The following is a 21,111-nucleotide window of genomic DNA, read 5'->3' on the forward strand; positions in this document are numbered from 1 at the left end:
ACAGCTCGCACACCCCTAAGGCTGCTTTCACACTGTGAAGTTCACCCGTTAATAAATGTACGTTTGAAAAATAATTATTAACGCCCGTTAAACAACCCCATTGAAGTAAATGGGTTTTTTCGTTTACCCATTATCACCCGTTATAGCACCTCATGACAAATGGAAGTTAACGGACGTTATTTTTAACATTGAAGTCTATGGCCATTGGACGTTAGTAAATACACCCGTTAATGCCCGTTATTATAACGGATGTTATTTTTACTGAGTATGCTCAGAAGAGGTGACCTCAGCAGACTCCTACAGTGCTGAGGGACTACTACTACTCCCATCATGGAACAGACATGTTTCCATGATGGGAGTAGTAATTCCCTAGCTGCAGGAGTCTGCTGGTGGCTGGGGAGGCTACATTAGTGTTTGTACTACTACCCCCATCATGGAACAGAGTCTGTTCCATGATGGGGGTTGTAGTACAGGGGCTGAGGGATTGATCGCACCGGGTTTCTTACACAGAAAACAGACGTTTAATAACGGGTAAACTTCATAGTGTGAAAGAAGCCTAAGGCCGGCCCTGGGAACTACAACCTAATGTGGGGGAACATAATGCCAACCTAATGTGGGGGAATTACAACCTAATGTGGGAGAACTATACTGCCAACCTAATGTGGGGGGAATATACTGCCTACCTAATGTGGGGGAATATACTGCCTACCTAATGTGGGGGAACTACAACCTAATGTGGGGGAACTATACTGCCAACCTAATGTTGGGGAACATACTGCCTACCTAATGTGGGGGAACTACAACCTTATGTGGGGGAGCTGCAACCTAATGTGGGGGAACATACTGCCTACCTAAGTTGTTTTTTCTAAACTTAAACCTCAGTATTCTGATTTAATTGCTGTGCTGGCACTTTGAGGGAAAAAAAGTTGGCATGCATTATGGTTTGGGCACTCGGGCTCAAAAAGGTTCGCCATCACTGCCCTAGACTGAAGGTACCAAAGTACTCTATGTACACCCCTGGCTTTGGGGCCTATTGATTGTGAACTAGCTTTTCCAAAAACAGATATAATTTACAGGTAGATGAACAGAACTTTAACTACAGCACATGACATCTATAGGGACTAATATTTTTGATTTTACAGAGAAATGTTCTTAAGCAAACAGAGATATATAGAACACTATGTATGTCAGATTCAATCTAATCAGCCCACCCCACTAATCATGGCCTCCTAAGAAATTTATATTGATTACATTACTTAGTTTAACATACCGTAATTTTTTTTAAAATAGGAGTAGTGTTAATTGAATATATCATGCTTACCCATTTTGTAATATCAATTTATAGAAATAAAAATAAAGTAATTAAATATGTATCTTTCATCAAGCAGCAGAGAAGTTGACCCCAAAAATGGGAAAATGACGAAGAAAAAGCAGAAAACAACAGAACCCCCTTTTTTTTTTAACTGTGCAAGATTTTCTGGACAGTATTGATGGAAGTATTTGATGTCAAAGAAGTATATACATGTTTTTTTACTTTTTCTTTTCAAGATACTAAATACATATGGTCATATCGTGATCTGTATGTGGAATGAGTCATAAAATCCATTTTGCTGGATACACTCTTTTCATTGTACACTGACCGTTTCCAGCAGATATCCCGGCTGCAAACATAAGAAACATAGGAACAAATGGTCAAAAGGTATAATTAATAGGAAGTAACTGTATATTGAAATTGAACTCTCAGGGCCCATTCACATGGCAGAATTTCCAACTGCAGAAAATCCGCTCTGATATTCCATAAGCATCAGCAGGCTTCCAATATTAATTGGAAGCCTGCTAGGACCGCTCGGAAATGCTCCATCCAGCAGATTCTGGTGAAAGTACAAACATGTTCGTTCTTTTGTCGGGGTCTGAAATTAGAAATGATGTAGGGCACAGAATCCCATTGGAAACAATTTCTCTATTTGGAAATTCTGCCATGTGACATGGTAATTTTGTATATTTAGGGGTAAACATAATTCACTATTTAAATACACCATGGGCTTTGTATTATGAAGAAAATTGAAAAAAGCCCCTCAACTCACTCACCACCTAGCCCAATAGAGTCCATGTGCGGGAGACGCCAAAGTAATTAGGAGCGCTGGAGTTCGGAGGAGCGGGCCGCCTGCCCGTAGAACATCATGCAGGAAAATTGGAGGTATCCAGCTTCACAGCAAAATTGTTAAAATTCAAGCTTTATTGAGGTCCATTAAAACATGGATGTGCAGGGTAAAAACAAGCGCGCCGACGCATTTCGGACCCAGGATGGGTTCTTATTCATGGCAGGTAACAAACAGAACTGTGCTGGCTTATATAGTGTACCTGAAGTGGTATAGTGTTTGGATCCTCCCATCCACACGGGCCGGCGTGTGACGGGCAGATCCAGTGGATGTCAGGTGAGCGTAACTACAGAAAGAGTGAGCTATGTGGAAAACCTGTATTGGATCAACACATGGGTAAGGAGATATTAACAAATATCGCAGTGTCAGTGCTGCACCAGGTGTGAACTTGTGTCTGTAATAGAAATGTGTTTTTATAAGTAAATAGACATAATGCATATTATGCGTACTAAGATGCAATAAACGTGTGGTAGTAATGTGATCCAGAAGAGTATATGTTACTCAAAGGGCTACAAGAGTACTACATATCGAAGGAAAAATTATACAGAAGAATTATAAGAAAATATGTACAACAACATGTAAAGTTGTGAGTGTACAAATGACCACTGGGAATTGGCTATACATTAATATTAAAGCCACGTGAAGTCAAAGAGACCAACTCAAATGAGCAAATGGTCATAAACCGTAAATGCAAGAAAATTACCACGAGTAGTATACAATCACTATGGTGGTACTAAATATGGATGATACCTGTAGGAAAAATCATATTCGCATGAAGGGAATATCTATTATTATTTTTCTCTCTCTGACTCCCATCTAATATTTTGGACTGTAGGCTCTCTGACATTTATAGCATTTGTTGTTAAATAGGTCACCTTGCTAATCATAGATATTCCCTTCATGCGAATATGATTTTTCCTACAGGTATTATCCATATTTAGTACCACCATAGTGATTGTATACTACTCGTGGTAATTTTCTTGCATTTACGGTGACCATTTGCTCATTTGAGTTGGTCTCTTTGACTTCACGTGGTTTTAATATTAATGTATAGCCGATTCCCAGTGGTCACTTGTACATCCACAACTTTACATGTTGTTGTACATATTTTCTTATAATTCTTCTGTATAATTTTTCCTTCGATATGTAGTACTCTTGTAGCCCTTTGAGTAACATATACTCTTCGGGATCACATTACTACCACACGTTTATTGCATCTTAGTATGCATAATATGCATTATGTCTATTTACTTATAAAAACACATTTCTATTACAGACACAAGTTCACACCTGGTGCAGCACTGACACTGCAATATTTGTTAATATCTCCTTACCCATGTGTTGATCCAATACAGGTTTTCCATGTAGCTCGCTCTTTCTGTCGTTACGCTCACCTGACATCCACCGGATGTGCCCGTCACACGCCGGCCCGTGTGAATGGGAGGATCCAAACACTATACCACTTCAGGTACACTATATAAACCAGCACAGTTCTGTTTGTTACCTGCCATGAATAAGGACCCATCCTGGGTCCGAAACGCTTCGGCGCGCTTGTTTTTACCCTGCACATCCATGTTTTAATGGACCTCAATAAAGCTTGAATTTTAACAGTTTTGCTGTGAAGCCGGACACCTCCAATTTTCCTGCATTTGTGTAATACCACCTAGAGAGATGAAGAACTGATACACTATCTCTCCAAGAATAGTCTTCTGAGTTCCAGAGTTGTCTGTTGCATAGTTGTTGTATTGAGCCATTACCCAATAAACTGTGTTTACACTTCCCAGAAGAGAAGATGCCATATATATACTATATATATATATATATATATATATATATATATATGTAACAAGCGGGGCTCCGGCCGGACATACCGGCCGTGAGCGCTTCTTCTCCCGTGTCTCAGCTCCCGGCAGGGCTGGGATTTGCATTGCGGGATGCGCCCGCATGCGAGTCCCAGCCCGTCACTCACCTCCATCCCCGGCCTCTGTCCCTCTGCTCCGACGCGTGTGTCCCCGCCTTCTAGTGCGCGCACGCCGGAGCTTTGAAATTTAAAGGGCCAGTGCCCCCTGTAATTAGTATTTGCACCTTTTTTATAAGTTTTCGCTCCTCCCTAGCACTCCTGCCGGATCTTTGTTTGCCTTGCGCCTTAGAGAAAGCAGTTTCCCGTTATTCCTTGGCGTGTACCAGGCTTTTTGCATTCCGTGACCCGACCGTGTTCTAGCCGCCAGCCTTTTGACCTCCTGCTACCCTTCTGACTACACTCCTGTGCTGCCTACCCTGACCTCTAGTCTGCCTGACTATGTCCTGCCTGTTCCTTTGGTACCATGCCTGTGTGGTCGAGTTGTGCCAGGGGTAGCAACCTGGGTGTCGCCTACCGCAGCAAGCCCAACCCGCCTTGCGGCGGGCTCTGGTGAAAGCCAGCGGCACCTTAGACTCCGCTCCATGGCACGGCCCTCGTCATCTCCCACACAGGTCCAGTGGATCTACTACATCTCCTGTTCCAGATTACCATGGTTTTACGGATCTACTACTCCCTGGGTACCTGCCGTCTGTGGTGAGTCTTACAGTAAGATCCGGCCATGGATCCCGCTGAGGTACCCCTGTCTGAGGATTCGCATCTCTCCTCCGAAGTGGTCCGTCAATCGCAGCAGTTGGCCCAGCAGGCGCAGCAATTAAATCAACTGTCCACCATGGCGCAGCTACTTCTATCTATGCAGAAGCAGTCTCCTCCGGGCCCTGCAGTTCCTTCCACTACAAAGCTTCGTCTTCCCCTTCCCACGAAGTTTGACAGAGATTCTAAGCAATGTAGAGGCTTTGTGATGCAGTGCTCCTTGCACCTGGAGCTCATGGCGGATCACTTTCCTACGGAGCGTGCTATGGTGGCCTTTGTGATCAGTCACTTGTCTGGGAAGGCCCTGGCCTAGGCTACTCCGCTCTGGGATCGTAGCGACACTGAGGACAAGCAGGGCTCTGTGCAGTGAGGACAAGCAGGGCTCTGTACACTGAGGACAAGCAGGGCTCTGTGCAGTGAGGACAAACAGGGCTCTGTACACTAATGACAAGCAGGGCTTTGTGCAGTGAGGACAAGCAGGGCTCTGTAAAAGCAGGACAAGCAGGGTTCTGTGCAGTGAGGACAAGCAGGGCTTTGTGCACTGAGGACAAGCAGGGCTCTGTGTAGTGAGGACAAGCAGGGCTCTGTACACTGAGGACAAGCAGGGCTCTGTACACTGAGGACAAGCAGGGCTCTGTGCAGTGAGGACAAGCAGGGCTCTGTACACTGAGGACAAGCAGGGCTTTGTGCAGTGAGGACATGCAGGGCTCTGTACACTGAGGACAAGCAGGGCTCTGTACAGTGAGGACAAGCAGGGCTCTGTACACTGAGGACAAGCAGGCTTCTGTGCAGTGAGGACAAGCAGTGCTCTGTGCAGTGAGGTCAAGTAAGGCTCTGTACACTGAGGACAAGCAGGGCTCTGTGCAGTGAGGACAAACAGGGCTCTGTACACTGAGGACAAGCAGGGCTTTGTGCAGTGAGGGCAGGCAGGGCTCTGTACAATTAGGACAGGCAGGGCTCTCTGATGTGTGGACAAGCAGGGCTCTGTGCAGTGAGGAAAAGCAGGGCTCTGTTCACTGAGGACAAGCAGGGCTCTGTACACTGAAGACAAGCAGGGCTCTGTACACTGAAGAGAAGCAGGGTTCTGTGAGGACAAGCAGGGTTCTGTGCAGTGAGGACAAGCAGGGCTCTGTACACTGAGGACAAGCAGGGCTCTGTACTCTGAGGACAAGCAGGGTTCTGTGCAGTGAGGACAAGCAATGCTCTGTGCACTGATTACAAGCAGGGCTTTGTGCACTTAGGACAAGCAGGGCTCTGTACACTGAGGACAAACAGGGCTCTATGCACTGAGGACAAGCAGGGCTATGTTCAGTGAGGACAAGCAGGGCTCTGTACACTGAGGTCAAGCAGAGCTCTGTGCACTGAGGACAAGCAGGGCTCCGTGCACTGAGGAAAAGCAGGGCTCTGTGCACTCAGGACAAGCAGGGCTCTGTGCAGTGAGGCTCTGTTACACACCCCGCCTCACACAGCAGGAGCCAGGTGTCTGCACAGAGCCCTGCCCACACTTCCGGTATTTTGTTCAATGTATATGACAAATATACATATAATGTTATTATGTACATTATATAGAAAGTTTTTGCAAATTTCAGGTACACTTTAACCATTGTGCAAGTCGATTACTTCTAGTATTTGTTACGCCGAGCGCTCCGGGTCCCTGCTCCTCCCCGGAGCGCTCGCGGCGTTCACCTCCGTGCAGCGCCCCGGTCAGATCCGCTGACCGGGAGCGCTGCACTACTGTCACCGGCTCGCATCCCAATCCCCTCACCTGTCCCGTCCGCCGTCGGCTCAGTCCCGGCGCGCGCGCGCCGGCTCTCTGAGATTTAAAGGGCCAGTGCGCCATTGATTGGCGCCTGGCCCAATCAGTACTCATACCTGTGTCCTCATTTTAAAAAACCCACTTCCCCTTCCTAGCATTGCCGGATCTTGTTGCCTTGTGCCAGTGAAAGCGTTTCGTGTATGTTCCAAGCCTGTGTTCCAGACCTTCTGCTGTTGCCCCTGACTACGACCCTTGCTGCCTTGACCTTCTGCTACGTCCGACCTTGCTCTTGCCTTGTCCTTCTGTACCGCGCCAGTCTCAGCAGTCAGTGAGGTTGAGCCGCTACAGGTGGACACGACCTGGTTGCTACCGCCGCAGCAAGACCATCCCGCTTTGCGGCAGGCTCTGGTGAATACCAGTAGCAACTTAGAACCGGTCCACCGGTACAGTCCACGCCAATCCCTCACTGACACAGAGGATCCGCCACCAGCCTGCCGAATCCTGACAGTAGATCCGGCCATGGATCCCGCTGAGGTGCCGCTGCCAAATCTTACTGTGCCTGTGCGGATTTCTCCTTCCGCCAACTCCTCCTTCTCAGCTGTGGCCTTCTTGGACTCTGGTTCTGCAGGAAATTTTATTTTTGGCCTCTTTTGTTAATAGGTTCAGCATCCCAGTAACCCGTCTCGTCAAACCGCTCTCTATCTCTTCTGTTAACGGAGAAAAATTGGACTGCACTGTGCGCTACCGCACTGAACCCCTGCCCATGAGCATTGGACTTCACCATGAAAAAATTTAATTTTTCGTTCTGCCTAACTGCACCTCTGAAGTTCTTCTCGGCCTGCCGTGGCTCCAACGTCATGCTCCCACCCTCGACTGGACCACCGGGGAGATAAAAAATTGCGGTCCTTCTTGTCACAAACGATGCCTCACATCTGCTCCCACTTGTCTAACCCCTGAGGTTCCACCTTTACCGGGCCCTCCCAAGGCTTACCAGGGCTTTTCTGATCTTTTCTGCAAAAAGCAAGCAGAGATCTTACCTCCTCATAGCCTCCTTCCTGGTACCACTTTGCCCCGTGGCAAGCTTCACCCTTTGCCCCCCCTCCCCATTCCCACTTCTTCTGGAGTTCCTGCCGTAGATGAAGTAACCCAGGACTTCTCCGTTATCTGGAAGGAGACTCAAGAGTTGCTCCCACTGGCCTCATCTTGTTTGAAGGGACAAGCAGATAAAAAGAGGGGGAGACCTAAGGGGGGATACTGTTACGGCGAGCACCCGGGTCCCTGCTCCTCCCCGGAGCACTCGCGGTGTTCACCTCCGTGCAGCGCCCCGGTCAGATCCGCTGACCGGGAGCGCTGCACTACTGTCACCGGAGGGGATGCGACCCGCGGCTCGCATCCCAATCCCCTCACCTGTCCCGTCCTCCATCGGCTCAGTCCCGGCGCGCGCGGCCCCGCTCCCTAGGGCGCGCGCGTGCCGGCTCTCTGAGATTTAAAGGGCCAGTGCGCCATTGATTGGTGCCTGGCCCAATCTGTGCTCACACCTGTGTCCTCATTTTAAAAAACCCACTTCCCCTTCCTAGCATCGCCGGATCTTGTTGCCTTGTGCCAGTGAAAGCGTTTTGTGTATGTTCCAAGCCTGTGTTCCAGACCTTCTGCTGTTGCCCCTGACTACGACCCTTGCTGCCTGCCTTGACCTTCTGCTACGTCCGACCTTGCTCTTGCCTTGTCCTTCTGTACCGCGCCAGTCTCAGCAGTCAGTGAGGTTGAGCCGCTACCGGTGGACACGACCTGGTTGCTACCGCCGCAGCAAGACCATCCCGCTTTGCGGCGGGCTCTGGTGAATACCAGTAGCAACTTAGAACCAGTCCACCGGTACGGTCCACGCCAATCCCTCACTGACACAGAGGATCCACCACCAGCCTGCCGAATCCTGACAGTATTATTTTTCCTTTTTTTTACCCACTTTGCCATTGCCATTTCTGCTCATATTTCGCATAAGCAGTTCTATAGAAATTAGGAACATTCAAGAAAATCCCCTACTAATGTGCATATACCTGGGGAAGCAGAAATAGAAGATTAAGGAGTGCAAATATATATTGACTTTCCATAATATGTTTTCTTTTATAGTTTAGAACAGGGTCTCAAACTGGTGGCCCTCCAGATGTTGAAAAACTTCAACTCCCAGCATGGACATGCACAGACAGCCATTTTCTGCAGTTATCAGCTGTCGGAGTTGAAGTTTTGCAACATCTGCAGGGCCACCAGTTTGAGACCCCTGGCTTAGACCCTAGGTGGCACTCATTTTCTATTAGTGTCTATGATTGAGCCAAGCTCAGGAAGAGTAGCAGGATCTTGTCTTGGAGTTAAAGCCCTGCCCCATTTGTGATGTTGCTACCTTTGACCAGCCCCTATCGCCTACATCATATATATATATATATATATATATATATATATATAGATAGATAGATATACATATCTTTATTGGGACATTTAGGGGAGACTGTTGTTTGTTTACAGCATGCTGCCTCGTGCTGAACAATGCCACAAGCAGAGTAGCAGACAGAGAATTAATAGAGCAGCTACTGCAGACTGTTCTGCAGCACCACTGGGTGGGAAACTGGTTGACGTGCTGTGGTAAGGGAGTAGGTGGTTGGCTTGATTGGGGGTGGAGGGCTGTGATGAACAACTGAGATAAGGCAATGCATTCTGGGAATTGCAGTACTGAGCAACTGCTCAACCAGGAAGTACAGTGATAATTTACAGAGCAACAACACAAATAGAGTTGAGTAAGAAAGGTAATGCTATAAGCTTTTGCAGTATGTTTATTTTATTTTTTTTACATGATGTTGTAGTACTTCTTTAAAGGGGTATTCGAGGCCAAAACTTTTTTTTATATATCAACTGGCTCCGGAAAGTTAAACAGATTTGTAAATTACTTCTATTAAAAAATCTTAATCCTTCCAATAGTTATAAGTTGAGTTGTTGTTTTCTGTCTAACTGCTCTCTGATGACTCACGTCCCGGGAGCTGTGCAGTTCCTATGGGGATATTCTCCCATCATGCACAGCTCCCGGGACGTGACATCATCATTGAGCAGTTAGACAGAAAACTTCAGAAGCTAATAACTATTGGAAGGATTAAGATTTTTTAATAGAAGTAATTTACAAATCTGTTTAACTTTTCGGAGCCAGTTGATATATATAAGAAAAGGTTTTGCCTGGAATACCCCTTTAAGCTTAATAACATGAACTTAAACTTTTTCAAAACTCTTACCTTCCCAAAGCTAGTGCAGCAATGACAGAAACCAGCAAAATAGCCAGTAAGACGCTGAGAATGGAAGTTAGGACAATCATTCCCCCACTTCTACCTGAAGGCAGAACATTGAGCCCTAGAAGTGACTTGTCTGTTGGAAAGATGGATTATGTTAGGAGCAGCAAAGTTTTGGCAAATATACAATATATATAAGTAATATTAGAAAAGGTTAAAGCGCAACTGTCATGGAAATGATACCCCCCAGACTAATAACATGATAGTATAGATGATGATACGTGTAATGCAGCTGTTCTTTTGGCTGCTGTTTATCACTCTTTATCAGCAGGAAAATAGTTTTATCGTGGGGTCAGCAACTGTCAGATAGGCGTGGCTGGGGATCGTAATGCCCCACCTCCGCCACGCCTATCCCCTGTAAGTGAGCGCTGGACCACTGTGTGATTGACACACAGGTCCCCACCCCCGATGTCCATGATATGCGGGCCTCCACTGAGCCTATACATATAGGGGGAGCTTTATTAAAACCTGTGCAAAGGAAAAGTTGCCCAGTTGCCCGTAGCAACCAATCAGATCGCTTCTTTCATTTTGCAGATGCCTTGTTAATAATGAAAGAAGTGATCTGATTGGTTGCTATGGGCAACTGGGCAACTTTTCCTCTGGACAGGTTTTGATAAATCTCCCCCATAATGTGCACCTTTATGATATATGATATACAGTGACCATACTCCTCTTCTTTCTTCTCATGGTGCCGGGGACGCGCTGCTTCTGCTTTCACTATAGACAGTGAGCTCGCTCCCTGCCTCTAGCACTGCGCAGGCGCACTGAGCTGGCGGCAGGCAACGCGAGCGAGCTCTCTCCCTGTAGTGAAAGCAGAAGCAGCGCGTCTCCGGCACCATGAGAAGAAAGGAGTACGGGCATTGTATTTCATATAAGATAAAGGTGCACATTATATGTATAGCCTCAGTGGAGTCACGCCAGCCCGCACATCATGGACATTGGGTGGTGGGGACCTGTGTGTCAATCACACAGTGGTCCCAGCGCTCACTTACAGGGGGGAGGTGGGGCATTTTGATCCCCAGCCACGCCTATCCGACTGTTGCTGACCCCACGATAAAACTATTTTCCTGCTGATAAAGAGTGATAAACAGCAGCCAAAAGTACAGCTGCATTACACGTATCATCATCTATACTATCATGTTATTAGTCTGGGGGGTATAATTTCCATGACAGTTGCGCTTTAACTGCCTCCTGTGCCTCTTGTATTTTAAAATATTGTATGTGAAAATGACTTCTGCAGATAAATATAAAGTAAATGCAAAGACATGCATTTTGGAAAGTTCTCAAGTACATGAGGTACATAAAACATATGTTCAGCAAACCTGTAGTAACCCAGCCATCTGAGGAGTCTAATGGGTAGCAGCTGGAACTGCTGTAATGGGACACCACAATTCTGTACCCATATGTAATATAACTATTGTTCTATACCCGTAGGTCCCTCTGTAACCTGAAAGGGGTAATCTCCAAACGATAAGGGATAAGATGTTAGATTGCAGGGGTCCTGCCACTGGGGACCCCCGCGATCTCCAGGCCGGCACCCCTGTCATTCGGGTCATGGAGCGAACTCCGCTCTGTGCCTGATGACTGGAGATGCAGGCCGCCCCGCCCCCTCCATTCGAGTCTATGGGAAGAGGTGTGACGGTTATGTACTAGTTGTCACGCCCCCTCCCATAGACATGAATGGAGGGGGTGTGGCGTGACATCCCGAATGCGGAAGCTGCAAGCTTCCATGTACCGGACGCCACAGCTGCCGGCCCGGAGATCGCTGGGGTCCCCAGTGGCAGGACCCCCGCAATCTAACATCTTATCCCCTATCGTTTGGAGAGTACCCCTTTCAGGTTACGGATCCCCGCTGTCTAACATTTTGTTCCCCATCCTTTTGGTGACCATTTAGGGGTCTTCTTTTTGATCATAATGGATTCTGTTATGGGTACTAGTTTTCCTTGGTCCTCCAAGACTACACCTTCACTGTACTTTCTTATTGTACCTTGTTGTACCTTTCTTGATTTGAAAAATCTTTATTAAGTTCTGATGATACATAAATTTATTCTGCACCAAATCTTACTCTATTCATCCTATTCTACCCAGGCTCTAATAGTGCAAAATCTATAACATTGCTTAGTATGGCTAAGGTTATAACAGCATTGGAGCTCCATTCAGAATCCATTCATTTTCAGGATCTGACCAGAAAAATAAATACGGCAAGCACAAATTTTTTGTTGGGTTAAATCCTTCTAAATAAACAGACAATAGTCAGAAACCCGATTGACCCCATTGAAGTCTGTGGAATCAGCCGGGCTCAGGTTTCTGACCCCAAACTGAATCTCTGACAAAGACGCTAAACAGATCCTCTGGCACAGATGAGAAAAAGGCCTATGCTGAAACCTACCCACACCTTTGGCACCTTCTTGTCTAAGGTTGGGCTGCTTGTGTGGGCCACAAGCCGGAAGCACCTTACAGGGGTATTCTTGGAAAACCTTTTTATATATATATATATATATATATATATATATATATATATATATATATATCAACTGGCTCGAGAAAGTTAAACAGATTTGTAAATTACTTCTATTAAAAAATCTTAATCCTTTCAGTACTTATGAGCTTCTGAAGTTAAGGTTGTTCTTTTCTGTCTAAGTCCTCTCTGATGACACCTGTCTCGGGAAACGCCCAGTTTAGAAACAAATCCCCATAGCAAACCTCTTCTAAAATGGGCGTTTCCCGAGACAGGTGTCATCAGAGAGCACTTAGACAGAAAAGAACAACCTTAACTTCAGAAGCTCATAAGTACTGAAAGGATTAAGATTTTTTTTAATAGAAGTAATTTACAAATCTGTTTAACTTTCTGGAGCCAGTTGATATATATAAGAAAGCTTTTTCCTGGAATACCCCTTTAATAATAATGCCAGTAATCCAGAAAGCATACATGCACCTTTTTCTCTGAGCGCACTCTTCTGCCAGCAAAACTAAGCACTCTAAAACATACCAAATCTTCAATACTCTTCTATTCTTGGTGTATATGCATCCTTAACCCCTTCCAGACACAGGACTGGAGCCTGCTCCATACCCAGCAGTCCTCAGCTTATTTCAGTGGTCCGGCTATATAAATATAAATTAACCCCTTTCATACTAAAAGTTTAAATCACTACCTTTACCATTTTCTATATAAAAAATAAAATAATAAACAAAATTGGTATTGCTGCACGTGGAATGGTCCAGGCTATTAAACTACAATATAATTGATCCTGCTTGGGGAATTATGTAAATGAATAAATATTAAACATCAGAATTGCTTTTTTTGATCACATCAAAGCCCATCAAAAATTTTATTCAAAGTAGTCAAAAAGTCTGATAAATGCAAACCTGGTACCAATAAAAACTGCTGAATATAGTGCAAAAAAAAAAAATTAGCACTCATACACTTTTGTTAACGGAAAAATAGCTATAGGGGTCAGAAAAAAAGCAAATTAAATAATATATATTTTTTTTCTAAAAAGTTAGACATTTTGCTAACATGGTAAAACATGGCGGAAGCTTTACAAATCGGGTATCATTGTAATCATAACCAGCTAAACAATCAAGATAACATGTCAGAGGTATGTCTCTTAAAAGGTGAGGAGGAAAAACCAAAAAGCCAAAAAGGAAAATTGCCCAAAGCCTGAAGGGGTTTACATAGCTAAAGGATAAACATTCCTTTAGTCAACAGTTATTTCTTCTGACTACAAAGTAAACATACACAGTCCCATTTCAGGGGAGAAGTCGGCATAAGCCACTGCCAGATACCTGTCCCCTGGCTTATCTTGCTCTATCCTTCGACTACCATGCTCCTTGGAACAGCTTTCTGCTCTGTCTAATAGATGTCAGTCCCAGTAAGAGGTTCCCTCTCTGTTATCTCCGTACTTGGCTGGCAAAGTGGACAACCCATTTAGGTTAATATTCATTCAATGCAGGGCCAATCCTACAATGGGTCCCACTGGGTCCATTGGACCCAGGCGGCACCTTCACAGGGGCGGCAAATTAGAAGATTTTTAACCCCTTCCCGGCCCATGAAATACCCCTTCCTCTGACCCATGATGATACCTGTACCTTTTTGTAGGATAATTTCACTTGACCATTGTGTTTTGTCAAATATCCCAGTGCTATTTAGCAGAATAAATTTCACTCTGAAATGCAGGAAAACATATCAGTTATTATATGGACTGTAAAGTACTTTGGTACATTTTTAAGCAAACAATAACGTGATGTATAAAGATCAGGATGATGATAGTATTCACTTTACTCAATGTTGAACTACATTTCTCTGGAAATATGGACATTCCCACAAAGCGTTAAGCATAAAAATTTAGTCAACTAGAATTTTGCTTAAAGTGACATTTCTAGGAAAAGATCCTGCAGCTGTCTTAAAAAGAAAACAGGAGTCATGGTACTATATCCACAGTATTTTTTCAGCCATTTTTCATTTGTAAAAATGCGTCCACAAAATTGCAGAGAACGTGCATTTGCATTTTTAACATTAAAGGAGTAGTCTACTTAAAAGTATCTTCAGTCCATTGTGCCCAGGCTGCAAAAAAAAAAAGAAAGAAAGAAAAGAAAACAGACTTTAACTCACCTTCCTCTGTTCCCCCGTAGCACCGCTACAGCTGTTTGGTCCTTAGCTCTGGTTTTCTTCCTTGTTCTGTGTGCACTGAGTGTCACACTGCGCTCAGCCTATCACTGGCGGAGGCGGGACATCTCTGAGGCCGGTGATAGGCTGAGTGCAGTGTGACGATCCGTGCACACGGAAGAAGGAAGAAGACTGGACTGGAGGACAGAACAGCTGTAGCAGCGCTATGGGGGAACAGAGGAAGGTGAGTTAAAGTTTTTTTTTTTTTTTTTCAGCCCGGGCACAATGGACTACAAGATTCTTTTCAGTAGACTACTACTTTAATGTGTATGGACGCAATTTGTCCATGATTTTGTGGATGCATTTTTACAAAAAATGTGTAATATGTGTGAAAAAACATTGTGTGAACATAGCCTAAATTTGCATTTTTATATGTTGCATTTTTTTTTCTAAACCAGTATGGGATAACACATTTTGAATGAGGCTATGTAAACACACCATTTTTTGAGCATTATTTTCAACCAGTTTTCTCTTCACAAGCAACTTTTCCAGCTGTTTTTTGCTCTCGGAAGTTTTTTTTTGCCATTTACATCTCAAAATGAGGCTCAAAAAACGATGTTAGAACAAAGCCTTACTGATACATAAGTACCCCACAACATCAGAAATAGGGCATGCTAAAGCTTGAAAAAGAAAGCAAACTTTATGCAACTTGTAAGGTAAATATAAGTGTATTTAACAGATTTACACTGTTCCTACCTGTAGGTTTGGTTATTACTTAATACACCATTGCAGAACGTATTGTCTTTGCATGTCTCAGAACCAATGAGGATCACTTTATTGGAGGCTGAATCACCAGTTGAACATGGATATTTTCCACCAGATACAAGAAGGGTATGGTAGTAATCATAAAGGCCATTTTTGAATGAAGAATATGGAACAGGGGTACTAAAGTCTGAATCTTTTAGGTTAGAAAATGCTGTAACAACACATTCATAGAATGAGAGATTAGTAAGATATCTGATAACTGTGCATACAATTAGGAGACTCATCAAAATCAATGCAAACTTTTGCACAGTTAAAGCAGATGAATTGGTCAACCAATCAGATTCGAGCTCAGAACAATAGCTTTTTATATATAAACATATTACAGTAAAAAGCATTTAATCCTAAATTTGGTAATCTAGAAATCCTAAACACAAAAGTAGTTAAACAGAGCACATGCCATATACGTAATTTAACGCTAATAATAAGACAATTCTAATTTCTTGTTACTTAGAAAATAATAATAATACTGTTTTGGAGATTTGGAGCTTCAGTTTAAAAAAATACCATGTCCTTCAAATAGTCCTGAATTAATTTACAGAGGTCGTCTGACCACTCATAGGAAAGCTGTGTATAATCACAGATGGTCCATTTTTTGTAATCTCAAGAACAGGGTGCCAAAACAGTTGAGTAGAGTGATGCATTTGTACTGCTGCTCCATTTATTGTCTATGAGTGCTAAGAGAAATAGCTGAGTGCTGTTCTCAGCTATCTCCTGCAACTCCTACAGACAATGAATGGAGCAGCAATGTGCATGGCTGACCCGCAGTCAATTCAGATGGGAGACTCTAGAGATTGCAGTGGAATAGTCATATAAATCCTGCAGCAAATGTAGTGGTATCTTTCTGGAAAATTAGAACAGAACCATGTACACAGGAAAACAAATTTTTTTACTGCAGGTGTATATTGCTGAGCCTTCAGTTCAGTTCAGTCTTCAACACATTTGATGGGGCATATCCATCTGTGTATATCATATTACACCACACATGAATTTTATAATGGTATCAACTTTTGGTCCAGTACATGTGGTGTATCAAGTTCGATCATTACCCTGCCTTCTTGTTGTGATTATTAATTAATAGGAGGTTAGGATCCTTTGCTCTGACACACAGTAGAAGGTTATTGCTATAGCTATAACTGTATACCATTTCTCTTGTTTTGAAAACTAACTTTGAACACAGACCAACTTTTAGGTTATGGGTAATTATACCTACATTCACTAGTTTTGGGGGATTTTATCTTGATATTTATTAAATGTTACGTTTTATTTAGACATTTTCCCTACACATAACAATTTTTTGTTTTCTTGAGTACTTTGTTCTAGATTAGGATAGTCATCAAGATTTCAGGTATACCTTTTTTTATCTACATGCATAGTCCTTTCCAACACCGCGATGTAAGCTGTTTTATTATTATTATGCAAATTAGGCCAAAAGCCTAGGGGGTGTTCCCCAGCACAACAAGCACCCAAGTTAGTCCAACTCATGTCCTCTTTATCACTTCCCACTGGCCGGCATGCATCTGTCTACCTCATTTGACTGACAGCCATTAGATAAAGAGGACATGTGCTGAGGAACACCTCCTGGGCTTTTGAGCCTCATTTGCATAATAACAAAAAGGTTAATATTTTGGCACTAGGAAGGACTATGGAAATAAAAAAAAATAATAGGTGTGAACTTTGAACAAAACACACAAGGACTTCAATCCAGTCATTCTTGCTACATTCTCTTTCAAGCTGGTCTGGGCAGGAGTAGGTGAAAGTTTATTGAAAGAACTTGGGCAACCATTCAGTCGTCATTACAAATCATTCAATAAGCTATACACTGTACCACATGCTACACTAACATTCTGCTCCATCACTCATTATTGAAGAAGCTTGCGTGGTGAGCTTGACAGGGAAGTCACTTTGGCCCTCCCTGTGACTGGGAAGGAGTTACTGTGAACCATATTTAAAGAGTTTATTTAAAGTGAATCTTCCTTTATTGGAGCATATAAAAAGGAAGCAACAACTTGCACATGAATCTCATACAGCGTTGAAACACGTCAAACCTTATCTGTATGAGATTCTTGTCTACGTTGTTGCTACCTTTTTATACACTATAATAGAGGAAAAATCCCTTTTAAGGACATCTGTGTCCTGGACCATTTACTTTTTTGTTTGTTCTGTATAGTAGTACTTAAATTCTTGTAGAAAAAATATTGTACTTACATTTATTCAGTGCTATTACCACCCACACATTAGTTGTGGTGTACTGATTAAAAATGCAGTTTGGTTGGACCAGCACAAATGTTCTATCTGTTATATTGGTTGTTATGTTTTGTGCAATCTGTGGAATGTAGTCCGATACATCTGAAAAACAAAAAATGTCTTCAATCATTTACTATCATCTGTATTATACGATTGACTGGTATACAGAATTTGGCAATAATGATTGGAACACATTCAGTGCCTTCTGAACAACCAGTGGTTTGCGTTTTTTTTTTTTTTTTTTTTATAGGAGAGAAAGTCTCTCATGCTGTTTGGCATACATGCACAGTCACAGGCAATAGGGAGAAGTTTGTCTTTCATCAACTTCCTGGGCCAAGCCATATTTTCAGGTAGGCCCTAAGTCAGCACAGGTGCTGAGGCCAATTAATATTAGGCTTACAAAAGGTCTAACTAAGTTGCCCTGTGAGGCTGTATGGAACCTATGAAGAAGAAGTTTTAGTCCTGAGGTGGGCAGCCTAAAAAGGGAACATTGTGCCTTATGTAATCAACCCATTTTTGGTGACTTTTGTTGGGAGACTACCAGTAAGCCACCTGTACAGAGTGGGAAGATTTTGTAGTTAGAGCTGGACAAGCTGGATTCATGTTGCATTTGTTTGTACCTAAAGTTAAAGGCCCTGTTTGTTTTGTTCCAGAAAAATAAAAACAGGAGCAGCCCTGTTTAAACGTTACTTCCATGTCCCTGTCTCTGACTGCTATTTTGCTACTATTGGACTGGTTCTACAGAGCTAATGTCCCACATATGGTGCTTAGGATCCAGGTAACTAAAATGCAGTTTTAGGGTAGGGTCACACGTAACAGTTCCGCAGCGTATATTACGCTGAGGATCCGCCGCTCACCTGACCCATAGTGTGCCTTCAGCAGTTGCCATAGCCTCCCGCCGGCTCCGCCCCCTGGCCTGCTCACAGCGGCAATCCGCCATTCTGAGCAGCCACACAGGGGCCTGTGAGTCGGTGCGTGCATGTGAAGTGTATTCAGACATCGCGGAGCAGCCACGATGTCTGAGTATGCTGCACATGTACGCGGCGACTCCCAGGCCCCTGTGTGGCTGCACAGAGCGGCAGATTGTAACTCCGAGCAGGCCAGGGGGTGGGGCAGGACAACAGCTGGAGGCACACTATGGGTCGGGTCACCAGTGGATCCGCAGCGTAAAATACGCTGTGGATCCGTTACGTGTGAACCTATCCTTACAGACATATTTATCAATATATCAAAGTATATCAAAAGTACTTTGTACAAGAGTTACTCGTTTATGTCCTGGATTAAGCCAGCTACTTAAGCATCATGAAGGGATTTATAGAACACATGATGGTCAAGGCTTAGAAACAGCAGCGAGCATTTACCCAGGCCCCACTAAAGTAGCAGCAAACAAATGGGGAAAATTGGCTGCAGCAGCAAGAAACCTAGGCCATGCATCAACAGCAAAGTGAGGCAAATAGGCTATTGTTGGAAAAGTTGGCAGTGACAATGTCAGCTCAACAAACTGCAGGAAAAAGTTCTGTCAAATAAGTGACCTTTTCTATTGGATCTCTTGACAATTGAGCATTCGGCAAAATATTGTAAAGTTGTTTGCGCAGCTACATTTTCATGTTTACAGAAAATATTATTTTGGTTTGTCTTGTCATTTACTTTAGTGTTTCAAAATACATTCTGAAAAAAAAAATTATATTAATATAGAGTAGAATGATCACATGACTGGGAAGACCAACCCCATCTAGTCCAAAAGTTTCAGTGACAGATGTTTAGTTTCTTTATCTTCTGTGCAATGGTAGACGGGGGTGCCTAGTGCCTGCCAGTATAATTGACTCTGGAGACCTACCCTACAGTTACATGCAAATTTTACCTGTTCATCTGTAGATATTCAGAACCTTTTTTTTTTATTTTTTTTTTTGAATGCTTAATTTCAAGAGCCATAACATTTTATTTTCCTTTTGATGTAGCCATATGAGAGCTTGTTTTTACAATGGTGTTAGTTTGGGAATACATATTATGTAAAGTAAATTTTTTGGTGAGAAATTAGAAAAAAAATTAATTATGTATTATATCTTTATTTGTTGGTTTTTGGTGTTCTGGAAAGAGCTGCTGATAACAGTTGATGAAAAAAAAAAATGGTAAAAAAACAATTACTGATTTAGTTACAAGATTTATAGACAGAGAACTAGATATGCATCAATGTCTGATCAGTAGAGGTGCCACTGCCCTCACTAAATCTTAGAAGGCATTGCAGCACTTGTTGTTCTATATACATTATTTTGTAATACTATATATTTTCTGTATCTTTTCAATGGTGTTTAAGCAGTATGATAAATGTAAAAATTGTAAAATCTGTGATGCACGAGGGAATTACTAACAGAAGCATTTCAATAATTATTTTTAAGGGTAGGTGTATTTGCCTACCCATTGAAGTCAATGGCTAGCAAAATCAGCTGCAGATAATATGCAACACAATGCATTGTGTGACCCCACCCTTAAGGTTGTTGGGAATTTTAATTCCTAACTTTTGCCTTTAGAAGAGCAGACAGGCTATTGTAAAGCAACATATGAAAACAGACACACAGGGAACATTCAAGGAGTGTGAATTCTCTGCATAAGCAATTGGAAAAATTGTGACATTACGCAAGGTTACTGTGCATGTGCTACTACATTAATGGAGTTCCCAAAAGTCCATCTTACCTGATGCATCTACAGCAATTGACATAACCAGAAGCAGACCCAGTTTAATATATAAATCCATTGCTTCACTTCTTCAAGTCTTCATCTGAGGCTCTGATGTTAATGTAAATTTTCTATGAATGTGTTCACTTGGTAACATTCGTTCTTGTGAGAAATACAGCAAGTACACAAAGACCTATGACATTTCCCAACATCCCCGGTTCTCCCCTAAGGCAAATAACACTGATTTATGAAATAACATTCTTTAGATGTTGTAATGCGCTGCTTATCACCGAAGTGACAAACGTGTTAGACCTGTTTGCATACAAATGTTACTAGAGTTTAAGTTCTACTTTTATGAAATATTATTTGGTGCTGATAGTCATAAATTAGTAGATAACGTCATATTACAAGCAGCTTTGGATTCCTTCTGTGGTTGCAGTCTTGGGAAGTACAGCTAGATACAGTATGAACAGCACAATAGTGAGAAACAAAATCTGTGTACCAGAGGTTTTATAGCCTCACATATCCAATGCTCAAACAGGGCAGCTACGGAGAAATTGAATCCTAAGTCCCCCAGAGGAGGGAACAAACAAATACAAACCAAAATGAAAGTATTTATATTTTTGCCTGTTCCCTCTTCTGGGATCCATTTACAGATCTTACCGAAGCTACTTAACTCACAGTAATTTAATGGTTACTAACTCTAAAGTGTTACGCCGAGCGCTCCGGGTCCCTGCTCCTCCCCGGAGCGCTCGCGGCGTTCACCTCCATGCAGCGCCCCGGTCAGACCCGCTGACCGGGAGCGCTGTATCAGTGTTACCGGCGGGGATGCGACCCGAGTAGCGGGACGCGCCCGCTCACGGCTCGCATCCCAATCCCCTCACCTGTCCTGTCCTCCGTCGGCTCAGTCCCGG

At 43.3% G+C, this 21,111-nt stretch overlaps 1 protein-coding gene across 1 annotated transcript; it reads right to left on the minus strand.

Moving 5' to 3' along the window:
• Positions 1 to 1,054: 1,054 nt before the first annotated feature.
• LOC130357428 (uroplakin-3b-like protein 1) lies at positions 1,055 to 20,276 on the minus strand. The gene is made up of 6 exons (XM_056560121.1): positions 20,216 to 20,276; positions 17,486 to 17,626; positions 15,212 to 15,431; positions 13,939 to 14,015; positions 9,796 to 9,925; positions 1,055 to 1,661 (listed from the first exon to the last, which is right to left on the minus strand). Exons 1-6 carry the CDS (start codon positions 20,274 to 20,276, stop codon positions 1,544 to 1,546), a joined length of 747 nt encoding a protein of 248 aa, XP_056416096.1. The 3' UTR covers positions 1,055 to 1,543.
• Between the last annotated feature and the right edge of the window lie 835 nt (positions 20,277 to 21,111).

The sequence above is a fragment of the Hyla sarda genome, chromosome 2 (genome assembly GCF_029499605.1).
Source record: "Hyla sarda isolate aHylSar1 chromosome 2, aHylSar1.hap1, whole genome shotgun sequence".
Lineage (NCBI taxonomy): Eukaryota > Metazoa > Chordata > Amphibia > Anura > Hylidae > Hyla > Hyla sarda.